Below are 17,211 nucleotides of genomic sequence, written 5' to 3' on the forward strand. Positions count from 1 at the left end.
AGCAGTGATTGATACAGATGTGTTTGCCCTCATGGAGCTCCAAGTTAAGTGAATGAGAACCCCTCTCCTGCCATTAGCATAATTAGATTATTATAAATAAGTGCTACTAATTACTCTTTTAATAGGTGTAATGAGCATAATGAGAGTAATTAGCAGAGTACCTATCCTAGTTAATTCAATACTAGGTTATAAATCTTGGGAGATTTTGTAAGTTCTCATGTCCAAGTTTGCTTAACATGAATACAGAGAAGACTATGACACAGTACTTGTTAAGGTCAAGGTTTGTGCTTAAGATTGATAGACCTGTAAACACAACTCCAACTGATGTCATCTATTGCATCAGGCTATTTATTTTTGCAGTGACATTCGTATAGGTTTGATTTCAATGAGGATTTGAAATTTGAGGCTTGTTTGGTTAACAAATAGGTGTGGAACTTTCTGAGACAGGTTGTCTTTGGCATCCTGAGACTTCTTTCATAAAGAAAAGCTTTTGCTTTTTCTACTTAAATTTAATTGTAAATTAAATACAGCAGCTGGATCCAGGAATATAAATGTTGCTTAAGTCTGCATAATGTAGTTTATTGATTGTTGGACTCTTAATTAGCTATTTATGAAATATTTATATTGGCATATGGACTAGTTTTAATGTGATATAAAATGTGAAATTTGTGCAAAAGGGTAAGCCAACATTGGGGAGAAACTTTCCCCTTCCATGATTTAGGGACTGGGTGCTAATTCACATTGTCTTTTTTTTTTTTTTTTTTTTCTGTGGTACGCGGGCCTCTCACTGTTGTGGCCTCTTCCGTTGCGGAGCACAGGCTCCGGACGCACAGGCTCAGAGGCCATGGCTCACGGGCCCAGCCGCTCCGCGGCATGTGGGATCTTCCCGGACCAGGGCTCGAACCGTGTCCCCTGCATGGGCAGGCAGATTCTTAACCATTGCGCCACCAGGGAAGTCCAGTTCTGGATTATTTTGATTATAGACTAGAAATCTGTTTATAGCTTAAAAATTACAGACCAGTTGTGATTGGTACATCCATTTATTGCTTTTGTAGATTACCCATAATATACCTTTAAGATTTCAATCTGTTGTCCTTGTGATAAATAGATTGGGGCTATTTCCTCTTCAATTGTCCTCATTCAAGAAATACAAGATAGTTTGGTTTCATTAAGAAACAAATTGCCGAGATATGCTTATGAATTTTAAAAGTTGAAGTAATATATACTCTGAAAAGAATTCAGAAGTAATCTTCCCTTAAGTAATCATGTTCTGCTTTTTTTTTTTTCCTACATGTGGGATCATATTTGGGATCTCTTCTGCAATTTGCTTTTTCTAAACTTAGTAAATCTTAGACATCTTTTTATTCAGTATATGAAGTGTAATTTTCTTAAAGATATCTGTGTAGTATTTCTGTTGCACAAATGCTTGGTAATTTAACTTGTCCCTTATGGATGGGCATTTGGGTTGCTTCCAGGGTTTCAGTATTCTGGACAGTGCTGCAGAGAACATCCTTGAAATGGTATCATTGCTTACTTGTGCTAGTGTACTTGTAGGATACATTCTTTAAAGTGAAATTGCTGAATCAAAGAGTTTTTGCTTTTAAAATGTAGATATACTAAATTTCTTTTTAAAAATGTTACACCAGTGTATACTCCCATCTATATTGTTTCCCTGTACTCTTGTCAGTATGTCTTACCAATCTTTTTTTAAACTTGCTGATTTCACGGGTGAAAAACAGCATAGTATATAGCATAAGTTTGTTCTTATAAATTATAAGTGAGGCAGAGAACTTTTTCCATATATTTACTATATTTTTTGTTCAAAAGCCCCATCCATTTCCTTTGCCCATTTTTGTTCCCTATCAGATGGTTAGTATTTTTCTTTTATTTTTGTGAAGAGCTCTTTCTATAGTAAGGAAATTATGCCCTTTGACTGTCATGTACTGTGAATATTTTTTAACTAGCTGTTTGTCTTTTGACTTTGCTTATAGTGTGCCTTAACATGTTTACTGTTTAATGTAATCACATAATTCTTTTATTGCTTTTAGATTTCTTGTCGTGCTTAGAAATCATCCAAGATTATGAAAAAGGAAGATGGATGAATTTTTTTACTTTTATGGGTTTTTTTTAAATTTATGTATTTTGTTTATTTATTTTTGACTGTGTTGGGTCTTCATTGCTGCAGGCAGGCTTTCTCTAGTTGAGGTGAACGGGGGCTACTCTTCATTGTGGTGCACAAGCTTCTCATTGCGGTGGCTTCTCTTGTTGCAGAGCACAGGCTCTAGACACGCGGACTTGAGTAGTTGTGGTGCATGGGCTTGAGTAGTTGTGGTGCATGGGCTCTAGAGCTCAGGCTCAGTAGTTGTGGCACATGGGCTTAGTTGCTCTGCGGCACGTGAGATCTTCCCGGACCAGGGATCGAACCCGTGTCGCCTGCATTGGCAGGTGGATTCTTAACCACTGCGCCACCAGGGAAGCCCTGGGATTTTTAAAATTCAAATATTTGATCCATCTGAAATTTATTTTGAATAATAAGTGAGCTAGGGATCTAATTTGACAGTTTTTCAAAATGACCAGCCAGTTGTTTCAACATTATCTATTAAATCTCCTTTTCTGTATGATATTTATATACTGACCCTCATTTCTAGTTCAGATTCCTTTCTCTGTAGCAGTGTACACATGTGATGAGTAGACAATTTTGAAAGGTTTTTGAGGTCGATGGAGCAATAGAGGATTTAGATGTATTATACTTTTTTAAAAAAAAATTATTTTTGGGTGTGTCAGGTCTTCGTTGCTGTGCACGGGCTTCCTCTAGTTGCGGCGAGCGGGGACTACTCCTCATTGCTGTGCACAGGCTTCTCATCGCAGTGGCTTCTCTTGTTGCGGAGCATGAGCTCTAGGCGCACGGGCTTCAGTAGTTGTGGCGCACGGGCTTAGTTGCTCCGTGGCATGTGGGGTCTTCCTGGACCAGGGATCAAACCTGTGTCCCCTGCATTGGCAGGCGGATTCTTAACCACTGCACCTCTAGGGAAGTCCCTATAGATGGATTATACTTTTTTTTTTAATCTCCTCTTTTGCTTCTAAGATTGATAAATGATTGATTCTTTCAAGGATTACTCCTAAACCCAACCATCCTTAGACATAAAGATGGCTTTCACATGACTCTTTTGGATTACTTATATCTCTATGGAGAGCAAGGTGAAGCTGGGATGAAGATCTTCTAAGGCATGGTCAATGAGAGTTTTTTAGAAAATAATCAGGATTTTAAAATGAGTTTGAACTTCTCTAGGCAGTAAAAACCTGCTAGTCAGTGCCTACACATTAGCTAATTCTGTACTTACCACAAGGAGACAAAGAAAATGCTAGTTAAAAGAAGTGAAACTTGAAAAATGGTGATTCATCACTGCCTAGTACTCCTTAGTCATCTTTAGGAATTTAGTCACTATAAGTAGGCCTTGATTTTTAAAATTTAATTAATTAATTAATGTTTAAATCTTTAATTGAAGTACAGTTGATTTACAATGTTGTGTTTCGGGTGTACAGCAAAGTGGTTCAGTTATATATATGTATATTCTTTTTCATATTCTTTTCTATTATGATTTATTACAGGATATTGAATATAGTTCCCTTTGGTATACAGTAGGACCTTGTTTATCTTTTTTTTTTTTCTCTTCTTATTTTTAAAAAATTCTTGGCCGCACTGCACAGCTTGCAGGATCTTAGTTCCCCAACCAGTGATCGAACCTGGGCCTACACCAGTGATAGCCCCGAGTCCTAACCACTGGACCTCCAGGGAATTTTATATATAACAATTTTATATATAATTGTTTGTATCTGCTAATCCCAAACTCCTGATTTATCCCTCTCTAACCCCCTTTCCCCTTTAGTAATCAGAAGTTTGTTCTCTATGTCTGTGAGTCTGTTTCTGTTTTGTAAATAAGTTCATTTGTAACACATTTTAGATTCTACATATGAGTGATATATGATATCATCCCGCACGGCTTGTGGGATCTCAGTTCCCTGACCAGGGATTGAACCGGGGCCTGTCATTGAAAGCCTGGAATCCTAACCACTAGGCCACCAGGGAACGCCTTGCAGCAAGTTTAATGAGGATGAGGATTTAGAAATTTGGAGGCCATAGTGACTCTAGAAAAGGAAGAGTTGCAGAAACATGTTGGGGATGAATTGCTAGTGAGAAAAGTGAAGATAGGAAGTGCAAACCACTTTTCCAGGACATTTTATATTAAAAGGAAAAGACAGCATGAGTTGGGTCTTGAAAGATAAGAGGTCATTGGAAAGGGCTGTTGTTTGTTTCCAAAGGACATTGTTTCCAAAATTTCAGTTATTTATAATTTTGCCGTTATCTCTGTACCATATTTATTATTATGTAATTTAAAGAAAATTTCACTAAAAAGAAGAATCTTCATCCTAAGCAGTAAATTCTATGAAGTGATAGTTTGTTTCAGTTACATATTTGTTTCTAAAACGTTAAGCAGATATGTAATACTTCACAGATAAATTTTGAGTACCACTTATGACATCCATATCATAATTTCAGAAAAATTTTAAAGACTACTTTGGTGCTGAATGTAATGTGGACAATATAAATGGCTCAGTGTGTTGAATGATTTGAACAGTTTCTCAAAGGACATATAAAGGATCAAGGCGATATAGTTTAAAGGGGTAGTTTTGAAAAAGAGATGGGCTACCCCTTCTTCTGACAAAGGAACAGTGGAGGAGAGGATTAAAGATAGTGAAAATTAAGATAGAAGACAGGGGCTTCCCTGGTGGTGCAGTGGTTGAGAGTCCGCCTGCCGATGCAGGGGACACGGGTTCGTGCCCCGGTCCAGGAGGATCCCACATGCCGCGGAGCGGTTGGGCCTGTGAGCCATGGCCGCTGAGCCTGCGCGTCCGGAGCCTGTGCTCCACAACGGGAGAGGCCACAACAGTGAGAGGCCCACGTACCGCAAAAAAAAAAAAAAAAAAAAAGATAGAAGACATTTCAGGACTTGGTCCCCAAAATGATCAACTGAAGGTTGCTTTGTAAGGCTGGGACTTGAAGGTGGAAAATGTTTGGAACTACGCTTGGGAGGAATGTTATAGAAATTCATCAAGAGGCAGAGACAAAGATTTCATTTTTATTGCAGGCCTGGTTAACGCTAGACAGCAACAGTTTATAGTGGGCCCATTTTCTGTATTACATTTCTGCAATGCATGGCAGTTTGAAATCAGAAAGCAGATAGCAGGCAATATCTGGGATTGGGATGTGGCTAGGTGGGTCCAGGAAATCGGTGGTGTTGATGAGGGAAGGATAGAAATAATGACAGAGGGTTAGTGACTCTAGGCTGAGTAAGAAAACTGGGAAAGCAAAAGAATAATTTCCATCAGAAGGAACACCGTTTCCCTGTGCCTCTCTTAGAGCAATGAAATCTTTCCTAGAACTTGCCCAACAGACTTCTCATGTCTCATTGGCCAGAACTAGATTACAAGTTATGCTGTCTTCCTTTTACCTCTTTACTCTTTTCTACCCTACTTAGAGTCCAGAGCATCAGCCTCCCTGGGCACAATCAAATGGCTTCCATGCCCTCTGGTTTCTGGTAGGGTTCCGTCATGGTTGGGGTGGGTGGCATTGAGAGGAGGTCCAAGGGCAGAGAGTAAGGTGTGTGTTTATAACATAGGTTCCCTCTGGGCTGGGTAACCATCTCTTCTGTCTAATAGTTCTCTCCAGGGAGTTCTCTTTGGGTTTCCTAAACCATTTCCCTCCTTTGCCCTTTCAGGATTATAACAGCTTTCCTGTTGCTTGTCACTAGCCCTAGAATGCTACACCATCCTTTGTTGCTTTTCTTAAATTTTCCCACACATTTATAAAATAGTCCCTCTACACTCTTCTCAGTAAACCTGAGTGGGCCATCTCTGACTGGTGCTCATGCCCATTCTTAAATCAGTCTCTGGCAAGGGGAATGAAACACATGCCCTTGTGGCGGAAGCAACCAACGTTGTTCACCACAGTCACGTGGGATTATAAAAAATAACTGCATACCTGTCAGTTTTGTCAGCCTGACTCACAGTAAATTCAGCCATCTAGAACAGGAGTTGTCTTACACAGCACTTTCATTCATTTATGATTGTAGTGCTTTTGGGCCATATGGCCCCCAAAGCCTGAAATACTTACTCTCTGGCCCATTACAGAAAAAAATTGCTGACCCCTGATTTAGAACTGTTCAGTCTGGTCTGGTTGAGCACTTGAACTGTGGCTAGTCTGAATTGAGATAACACCAAAGTTGTAAAATACATACCACGTTTCAAAGACTCACTTTGCACCTGTTTTTAGTTTTTCATGTGGTTCCCAGGAAATTTTAAATTACAAAATGTGGTTTACATTATGTTTCTGTTGGACAGCACTGATCTAGAAAGTAACTGGTAACCTAGAAGGTAAGGAGTTAAAAGCTGCCCTTAGGCAAAAGCCTATATTAAGTACAGTATTGTAAAGCAAAGAGAGCTTGGCACCTAGAGGCATTTGACTCAGGGTCAAGTCCCAGAAAACCCAAATCCTTACAAGTCTTCATGCTGTTTCCATTGCCTGAAATAATCTTTCTAACACCTTGTGCACTGTGATTTTTCTTTATCAGCTCAAATATTGACTTCCTCTGCCAAAGCTCTTTCCACCCTGATGATCCCACAGCCCTTCTGTGTATTGTAATTATCTATGTTTGCATACTTCTACTGAGATCCTAAGGGAGGGGTTTGGAATAGTGCCTAGTACCCCATATGTATTGGGTTCTCAGAGGGTTTTTATTTAGTGAGTGAGTATATAATTGAATGAATAAGTGTGTTACTAATTTAATAAGCTTGGTTATTTATCTTTTCCTTCTGGGTAACATTGGCAGTAAATTTGGCATAGTAGTGTAAGTATAGGATTGTTACAGGAATCAGATTTGATGAAGAGCCGTGAAGAAGCAACGCTAGTAGAAAGGCACGACTTTCTGGAGCTGTTTAGTGTGGGCTCCGTTGCTCTCATTTCAGTCCTACTAAAGGTGTCACTATAATAGCACAGTGCAATAAATGATCTTTTATTCGACATAAAGATTATGTAGAGTCTCTCTTTTTTTTTAAGGTGGTAAAGCATGTAATAATTTTAGGAAGGTCTTTATCAAAACTGGTTCAAATTAGATTTTTGATACTTCAAGGAGTAAATTTTTAAATACTCAATTCAATGTTGTAGACTTTACAAGTGTGAGGTAGTGTTCATGAAGATAAATGTCGAAAGCCTGACTTCTTAGAGATAAGAGGGTTAGGAAAAACAAAATCTAGAGTAGCTTTCTTTAAGGATTTATCTTTGGGTCTACTGATAGGTATTATCAGTTAATGATCAGTTATCAGTTAGTGATATTAATAGATCTAGGCAGGTATTTCAGAAATTGCATGACCCTCAGTCCTGGCTTATCCCTATTTCATGGTCAATGTTTTAGAAATTTAGAAACCTTGAGTTGACTTATGTGGTTGGGTGTCTGTACATAGTTTTTTATTTTTTAATTTTTATTTTATTTTTATATATTAAAATTTATATTTATTTATTTATTTTTGTCTGTGTTGGGTCTTCGTTGCTGTGTGTGGGCTTTCTCTAGTTGCGGCTAGTGGGGGCTACTCTTCGTTGCAGTGCGCAGGCTTCTCATTGCAGTGGCTTCTCTTGTTGTGGAGCATGGGCTCTACGTGCACGGACTTCAGTATTTGTGGCATGCGGGCTCAGTAGTTGTGGCGCAGGGGCTTAGTTGCTTTGCGGCTTGTGGGATCTTCCTGGACCAGGGATGGAACCTGTGTCCCCTGCATTGGCAGGTGGATTCTTAACCATAGTGCCACCAGGGAAGTCCCTGTATATAGTTCTTTACATCACTGGATGTTAGCCTTTAGAGCATTATTCTTTTGCTTTTTATGACATTTAAGTTTTGGTGGGTAGCAAGAAAGTAATTTTGAATATTGTGTGAGGTTAGTTTTAAGGTGAAAGAAAATGAATTGAATTGGATTTTTAATATATTTTTCTTCGACTTTATATAACTTTACTGTCACTGGAGCGGGGCCTTTAGGGATTCTAGTCTAAGTGAGAAAAAACTCTTCCCTGCTTTCCAGTCCCTGACTCCTCAAAGCCAGTTTGAATGGTGGTTAGGTTATTTATGGATCGACAGATTCCTTTTGGGGATGATGCACAAGTAGTGAGAATTAATCTTTTGCATCTTCTTCCCCATCCCCCTATGGTAATTCGTTGAAGGGAAGAAGTTTCTGTATTCATTTATTTATGAAGTAAATAGCTTCTTTATGAATCCATGGTCTGATCATAGATGGTAGAGAACTAAATAAAAGTATTTTTACAGTTGATAGAAAAATCAAATGGATATTTGTTTTACCTTCATATTTCTTACCTAATAAGTTACCAATCTGGGAATATTTTCAAAATTTATCCTCTCCTATCCATTCTCAGAGCTATTGTTTTGGCTTATGGCGACATCATTTCTTGTCAGGATTTATTGCATTTCTCTTATGTGGTCCTTTCTTCCTCTCCTGCCAGAGAGTGGGATTTTCCAATATCAGATCAGTTACTCTTCTGCTTAAAATTCTTGATTTCCGCAAAGCCCTTGTTGTGATACGCACGGGCTCTCTGTGATATGACCTCTAGCCTCCTTCCCAGTCATAAACTTCACTATTATCAACAGTTGAAGATGTTATTTCACTGTTTGCCGGCTTCTGTTGTTGGTGTTGATGAGTCAGACACTCAGCATAATGGCAGTTCTCTTGAAGGTGATATTTTCTTTCTGGGTGCTTTTAAGAGTCTTATTGTTTTGTGTTTTGTTTTTAAATAAACCTCTGTATTACACAGTTTCACTATGATGTATCTTTACCCTGCTTGGGATTCTTTGATCTTCCTTTGAGGATTGGCTTTTTTTTAACACTTCCAGAAAGTTCTCAGCCATTATTACTTCAAATTTTTCCTCTCCTTATAGAGCTTTTATTAGGTGCATTTTGGACCTTCACATTCTCCATGCCTTTTTTCCAAGTGGAATATTGTGAAATGATATAAAGCATCAAAATGTCCAATAGAGGGGGCTTCCCTGGTGGTGCAGTTGGTTGAGAGTCCGCCTGCCGATGCAGGGGACATGGGTTCGTACCCCAGTCCGGGAGGATCCCACATGCCACGGAGCGGCTAGGCCCGTGAGCCATGGCCGCTGAGCCTGCACGTCCGGAGCCTGTGCTCTGCAACGGGAGAGGCCACAACAGTGAGAGGCCCACGTACAGCAAAAAGCAAAAAAAAAAAAAAAAAAAAAAAAAAGTCCAATAGAGAATTAAATAAATTCTATTTCAGCCATAAAAATAGAATAGTAGACCAATAAAAATGATGTGGAAGAATATATAATGATATGCAAAGATATTAACAATGTGTTAAATGAAAACAGGTTACCAAACAGTATTCATAATGACTGTTTTTATAGTATGTATATTTATAATATTATATTTAATATTATTATTTAATTTTTGCCAAAGTAAAAGGACAAATAATATTTACCAAAATGTTAATATTAGTTACTTGAACATCATAGGATAATGAGCAATCTTGTTAGATCATTTTTTGGAGGCTTGGATTTTTAATTTTCTATAAATGGGAGGGGGGAGTCTGTTTTCATTTCTCTTGTGTATTTACCTAGGGGTGGAATTTCTGGGTTAAATGGTACCTCTGTGTTTACCTTTTGAGGAACTTCCAGACTTTTTCAAAAGCATTGTGTCATTTTACATTCTCACCAGCAATGTAGGAGGGTTTTAATTTCTCCATGTTCTAGTCAAAGCTTTTTTCTCCTCACTTAAAAAACTCTGTTTTGGGACTTCCCTGGTGGCGCAGTGGTTAAGAATCCTCCTGCCAATGCAGGGGATGCGGGTTCGATCCCTGGTCCGGGAAGATCCCACAACTTCTCAGTTGCTCCCAGATCTCCGGAGCAACTGAGCCTGTGGGCCACAACTGCTGAGACTGTGTTCTAGAGCCCATGAACCACAACTACTGAGCCCATGTGCTGCAACTACTGAAGCCTGCGCGCTCTAGGGCCCGTGTGCTGCAACTACTGAAGTCCGTGCGCCTAGAGCCTGTGCTCTGCAGCAAGAGAAGCCACTGCAATGAGAAGCCCACGCACCGCAACGAAGGGTAGCTCCTGCTCGCCACAACTAGAGAAAGCCCACACGCAGCAACGAAGACCCAACACAAACAAAAAAATTAAAAATTAAAAAAATAGTAAATAATCGGGGCTTCCCTGGTGGCGCAGTGGTTGGGAGTCCGCCTGCCGATGCAGGGGACACGGGTTCGTGCCCCGGTCCGGGAGGATCCCGCATGCCGCGGAGCGGCTGGGCCCGTGAGCCATGGCCGCTGAGCCTGCGCGTCCGGAGCCTGTGCTCCGCAACGGGAGAGGCCACAGCAGTGAGAGGCCCACGTACCGCAAAAAAAAAAAAAAAAAAAAGTAAATAATAGACTCTGTTTCATTTGTACCAAGCTTATAAACATCACTGTTACAAGTGTTTATTAACACTCTCTAATTGTATTACAGGAAAGCTATCACATCCAATCCCTGAAATAATGTTCTTCTCAAAATTTCCTGCTTGGACAACTCTTTTTCTAGATTTATTGAGATAATTGACACATAACATTGTATTAGCTTAAGGTGTTCAATGGCCAACACTTACGTGTTTTTGATTATAGCCACCCTAGTGGGTATGAAGTGATATTTCTTTGTGGTTTTGATTTGCATTCCCCTGATGGCCAGTGATATTGAGCATCGTTTCAGATGGTATTGACCATTTGTATATCTTTTTTGGAGACATGTCTTTTCAGATGCTTAAGTTGGACTATTCGTCTTTACCATTGAATTGTAGGAGTTCTTTACATATTCTGGATGCAGGTTCTGGATCAGATTTGCAAGTGTTTTTCCCCGTTTTGTGTCTTTTTACTTCTTTGGAGCAGAAGCTTTTTTTTTTTTTAATTTTTGACGAAGTCCGATTTATTTAATTTTTCTATTGTTGCTTGTACATTTTACTACTCATAGTTGCAGGATCCATTCACAGAAACTAATTTCCTGTACTGTCAGAATTTCCTATACTGTCAGCATCCTATGATTAATATAGTTGTAAGTACTGTGTGTACATATAGTAGTTTTTTTTCAACTTAGCATTTTTATGTATAAATTTCCTTCTATTTATATTGCCCATGTTTCATTTTTAAGAGTTGTGTCATGTTTTGTGGTTGTACCATAGTTTACATAGTCATCATTTTTTGCTTGTTTTTCAACTTCACGATTTAAATAATGCTGATAGGTAACTATCTCCATCAACTTAAAAGTTATATTTTTTTCTTTCCTTAGGTCAGATTGATTTAAAACAGCTGATAGCAAAGAAGATACAGTTGACAGCAGAGGCAGAGGTAAGTAACTCCCTCTTCCGGAAACAAAAATGTAGAGTTTTAGGGTAAAGAGTTTTATTCAGTACAATTTTTAATGCTAAACTGTTTAAAGAGTTATTTACCTTTCTTATCAGTCGACATGAAACAGGAAAATAAGGTCTGCCATCTCGTCATCCTACATAAGAACCAGATTGTTTTTTGTTTTTTTTCTGTACTATCATCCATCACTCTCATTTTCTGGCTTTTACCAGTAAAACTCAATTTTAGCAAACATGATACAGTTGAATGCTTGTGTAAGTGCTTGTGTAGGTGCTTTATGAAAGTATCTGTCATGTTTCATAGGAAATAATAGGCCTTCAATAAACATTGAATCTGAATTTAGAAGTAGATTCCCTGTTATGGATGTAGAAGAAATAGAAATATCAACTCACAAACAACATCAAGACATTTCAGGGAATTCCTGGCGGTCCAGCAGTTAGGACTCGATGCTTTCACTGAGGTGGCCCGAGTCCAATCCCTGGTCGGGAAACTAAGATTCTGCAAGCTGTGCGGCGCAGCCAAAAAATAAATAAATAACAGACATTTCAAGCAGGGCAAACAGTTCTACAAGTTAGAATTCAGCAGTGCCCTCAGGAAATTCTGGAGGACAAAGAACACTTAAAAAAAACAAACAAAAAAAAACAACTGGGACTTCCCTGGTGGCACAGTGGTTAGGAGTCCTCCTGCCAATGCAGGGGACACAGGTTCGCGCCCTCATCTGGAAAATCCCTCATGCCGCGGAGCAACTAAGCCCGTGCACCACAGCTACTGAGCCTGCACTCTACAGCCCGCGAGCCACAACTACTGAGCCTGCACGCCTAGAGCCCGTGCTCTGCAGTGGGAGAGGCCACCACAGTGAGAGGCCCACACACTGCAGTGAGGAGTGACCCCCACTTGCCGCAACTAGAGAGAGCCCGCACGCAGCGGCGAAGACCCAATGCAGCCAAAAATAAAGAAAATAAATAATTTTATATTAAAAAAAATCTAATACTCTGTGTGCCAAATATAAGTTGACTTCAAATCCAAGGCAGCCTCTCGTTTTCCCAATAGGAAGATCACTTCCAAATTTTCTAAGGTTTCTAAGAGTCCTTTGAAATACAACATGTCTGTTATTCTTTTTAAAAATTTATTTCAGTGAATGGTTTCCTCCAAGCATATGAATAACTTGTACTAACATAGGCTTAGTGGAAATGCTTGGGTTTTGGAGTCAGACAGACCCACCTCTATAACCCACCTTGTGAACTTAGGCAATTTGCTTATCAGTTTATTCATTCACTGACACTGTTTTGGACACCTTCTACATGTCAGGCTCTGTTATTAGCACTGGGATACATAACTAATCAAAATAGAGGGCCCTTTCTTCAGGAAGCTCACATTCTAACACAGGAGATTAGTCAGTAAATAATAAACCTGAAAAGCAAATGACTTAAATGGTACAAAAGTACATAAGTGCTCAGCAAAAGAAAAAAAATTATTGGCCAACTTGAATATATAAACATCCAATGATGTGGATGAAATAGCCGTTTTTATTAATTTAGTTACGTATGCATGCATGCATATATGCATTTATATAGAATACTGTAAATATAGATATTTTTATCCTGTTTCATAAAACAGTATATGCAAGATTGTTTGCATTCACTTTGATCTTAGTGTCTTTGTAATTGTGAGAGCTAGTTTTTCAGTCATTTCCAGTCCTGGAGTATTTTCACCGTCATCTCGTTTCTTGGAGATCCAGCACTTTTTGAGTCCAGGAATGGTGCTCTCACTAGACATTTTACTACAAGTACCTATTTGCTTAACATTGCGATATCTCCCCCCACCCCGTCCCCTGCCCCCCCCCAATTCTGGAGGTATATATGTGTTTTCTACAATATAAGCACTTAACATTGCTTTATAAAGTGGTATTCAAAAGGTATATTGACTATACTTGAAACTGAGAGTCTAGACTCCTAGTTAATAGTGTGTTACATTTTATTTTTCCTGATTCCATTAGGTTACCTGTGTAAGCCTTTAAAACTACAATGATCAAGGCCATTTCTGGTGAATGTCTTTTCCAGTTAAAAATTTGTTGTCCCATTATAAGAGATTGAAGACTTGATTATTTGGTAACTTGCACTTCTCTGAGGGATAATTTATAATTTTGGCTAACAAAAGAAAACTATTTAGTATGTAGGCGTATGTGCTATTTTTAAGGGCCCATTCTTGCAAATTTAGTCTCTACAATAAAGAAATTTTGTTTTTATGGCTTACCAGAGTGTTCCTGACCTTTATTCCTCTAGATGGGCTGGACACCTTCCATTCCTTTTCAGATTCCCCTTCTGTTCCTCTTTTGCTCCTTGTCCCCTTCCCAGAAAGAACACAAAGCCCTTACTGTGCTCTGCTTGTGAGGGAAAGTTTCACATTCGTGAAAGCACAGTCCATCCCTGCTGTCATTGCTATTTATTTTAAAAATCTGAGGTGGGAGGGGAATTTAAAAAAAATATAGCATCAGTAACCCAAAGAGGAAAGGGAATGTGGAGTGAGAAGTAAAAGGGGAGGGGAGAGGGGGAATGGAGGGAACGTTTCAAGGATTTAAGTTGAAACTTTGTTTTTAAAGAGAATATTCTACTTCTCTACTTTATATATTAATCAATGAATAATATTATTATATTCTTTAGTTTGGTCAGTTGGAAAGATTTGAAGGAGAGAGAAAGAAATGGATGAAGTAAGGGAATAGAAGCTGAGGGAAAGGTAGAGGTTGGTTTAGCTAGTAGTATTTATTACTCTGTGTTGTGCAAGACTTGTTCCCGGTTATTGAAGGAGGGCATGGCTTGAACAGAGGTATGGAGGAAAGAAACTTAAACTGTGTCTTGGAAATTACACTTGATTAGCATCTGTGCCCCTGGTGGAGCATGGCAGAAAGAAAAATAAAGTTTGGGCTAGATTGTAAGGCATTTTTTTCCTATCTTCATGCCCTTGTTCATGAAGCTCTTTCTACTTGAAATTTCCTTTAACTTCCTACCTTCACCAATCAAAATACTGTATATCCTTCAAATTCTCACTCAAATGCTGCTGCTTCTAAAGCTTTCTAGGGCTTCCCTGGTGGCGCAGTGGTTGAGAATCTGCCTGCCAATGCAGGGGACACGGGTTCGAGCCCTGGTCTAGGAAGATCTCACATGCCGCGGAGCGGCTGGGCCCACGAGCCATGGCCGCTGAGCCTGTACTCCGCAACGGGAGAGGCCACAACAGTGAGAGGCCCGCGTACCGCAAAAAAAAAAAAAAAAAAAAAAAAATACAGTATGCCTAGTTAAATTTGAATTTCAGGCAAACCGCAGATAGTTTGTTGGTCATCATGCAATATTCGGGACATACCTAGACTAAAAAAGTTGGTTATCAAATTCAAATTTAACCAACTGTCCTAAATATATATATTGGGGGGGTCTCCTATATTTTTATTTGCTAAATATGGCAACTTACAAAGAATTCAGTGAAAATTTATATATACAGATAGAGGAGCTCCTATTAAGGAAAGGTGTGAAGAAGGTTGTCAGGTACTGAGCAAGCTCTTTAGTCCTAAGGGAAGAGAAATGAGAGAGGTGATAACATTAGTGGGTTGAACTGATTGAATTTTTTAAGGTCACTTCTGGGTCTAAATGCTGTCATAAAAAAACTTTGAAGTACTTAATTAAAAAAAATATGGTGCTAGTGGGGTCATACAGCACTGTGTAACTCTGAATCATGACCTTTTGAAATCCTTAGAATTGTGTTGTAACAAGCCTTTAAAGATCTTGGAACAGTCCAAGGGAGATTAAAATGATTAGGTTCCAACCAGCTACATCAGAGCTACATTCTCTACATTAGTAAAGAGATTAGCTTTGTTTAACATTGTTTTATATTTTTTCTATCGGTTGCAGATAACAGAAACCTACTTTGCCTTATTTAAGCATAAAAGGAAGTGTATTTGAAAGATTAATGTATCTCATAGAATCCTAGGAGAAGTTGAACATACTCAGGCTTTGGAAAGGATATTTATTTTAATAGCAAGAGTTCAGCTATTTCTGAATTTTTCAGTTAATAAGGTTTCCAGTCATGCTTTCTAAGCTCAGAGTTTCAGGTCTATGAGAGAGAGAATTGAATTTTGTTCAGAAGGGCAGAGCCATATAGTACAGCCCTAACCTGGACACGGGGTGCCTGTCCTCACCTTTGAGGACAGTTTCCAGAGGAAAGTGAGTATGTTGAGAAGAGAAAAGAGGATATCTTTACTATCGATGTTTGTAGAACTTTTATTAATGTACACAATTTTATAGAGCAAATGTTAGGTCTAGTGTGAAAATTGAAGGGATGAAAAATTACTTTCTATTTCTGCTTCTTAAAAATACATATTTATATTTCACTTGCTTCTTATGTAGCTTTTCTAGTGTTGTTTTTCATATCAGTATCTAGTGCAGTTGCCTGACCATGAAATGAGCAATCTGTAATGAGTACGACTCAGATGGCATGTCTGCAAACGAGGCCTCCTCTTCATGGCTTATCACTTGTTCGAGTAAACTAAAGAAGTTTTTGGATAGTGCCAACTTATTTGATTTGTTGGCAGACTGCTGGAAAGACAAGTCTAAGTGTTTTCTGCCCAGAAATTCTTTGATCATTTGTATAAGTTGAGATTAGCTTGTGCCGTAATAGCAACACAAGATGAACACAAATAATTGTGGCTTAAAGAAGATAGAAGTGCATTTTCCTCTTGTATAAATGATCCAGAGGTGAGAGGTCCACAGCTGGTCTGGTGACTCTGGTCCTCAGCGACTCCTCCTGCTACCTCCCTGCCTCACCATTTGTAGGCTGTGATTTGTCTTCTCATTGTCCAAGTGGCTTCAGCCTTTTCATCTGAGTTTCAAAGAGCAGAATTGATGTAGGGGAAGAAAGGGGGCAAGGAGCAGGTACCAGCTGTCTTTTAAGGAAGTTTTTCTGGCGGTTTTGTCAAACCGATTCTGCCTGTATCTCACTGGCAAGAACTTAGTCACCTGGCCACACCTAGGTGCAAAGGGAGACTGGGAAATTTATTTATTCTGGGCATTTAGGTGCCCAGGTAAAAATTAGGGGTTCTGTTACTAAGGAAGGGGGTGGGAAACGATAGGTTGACAATTAACAGTCACTATAATAACTGTAGTTTACTACCCCTGATCTTCTGGTCAAATCTTACCTTCTTTTGGCTGTGTAAGTGTGACTACATTCTTCTATTTCCCTTTCTGCCTTTTCTCATTTTACTTAAATACATAAATAAATGTATTAGTCTCTAGTCTGCTTTGATGAACCTTGGGAAAGTCAGTTCATTGTTCTTTATGATTTTATCACTTATTTACAAAATGAAGGAATGAACCTGCCCCATTGCCCCTTAGGAATGTCCAGTAATTTAGTTCCATGAACAACACTTACTTGGTTCCTTTGTCTGTCAGGCACTACATTAGGTGCTGAGATTTTGAAGACGTCGTTTCTGTTCTCATGCTAGCCGAGAATACTATGTATAAAATGGATAAGCAAGGGCTTCCCTGGTGGCGCAGTGGTTGAGAGTCCGCCTGCCGATGCAGGGGACGTGGGTTCGTGCCCCGGTCTGGGAGGATCCCACATGCTGCAGAGCAGCTAGGCCTGTGCGCCTTGGCCGCTGAGCCTGCACGTCGGGAGCCTGTGGGGGGAAAAAAAATGCATAAGCAAGAGGAACAGCAATTGAGTTAGATACCTTTAAAAGGTTCATTGAAAGCTATAAGATGATG

The 17,211-nt window shown here is 39.2% G+C and overlaps 1 protein-coding gene across 3 annotated transcripts in view; it reads left to right on the forward strand.

Annotated features, from left to right (window-relative positions):
* The window catches only part of SOAT1 (sterol O-acyltransferase 1), a 56,556-nt gene that overhangs the window by 13,804 nt on the left and 25,541 nt on the right, over positions 1 to 17,211 (forward strand). For all 3 annotated transcript variants that reach the window (XM_081216172.1, XM_081216173.1, XM_081216174.1), the window contains one exon: positions 11,388 to 11,446. In XM_081216172.1, the coding sequence (XP_081072298.1) occupies positions 11,388 to 11,446 (59 nt within the window). The remainder of the gene's footprint in view (positions 1 to 11,387; positions 11,447 to 17,211) is intronic.

Source organism: Mesoplodon bidens (assembly GCF_964165515.1).
Source record: "Mesoplodon bidens genome assembly, chromosome: 2".
Lineage (NCBI taxonomy): Eukaryota > Metazoa > Chordata > Mammalia > Artiodactyla > Ziphiidae > Mesoplodon > Mesoplodon bidens.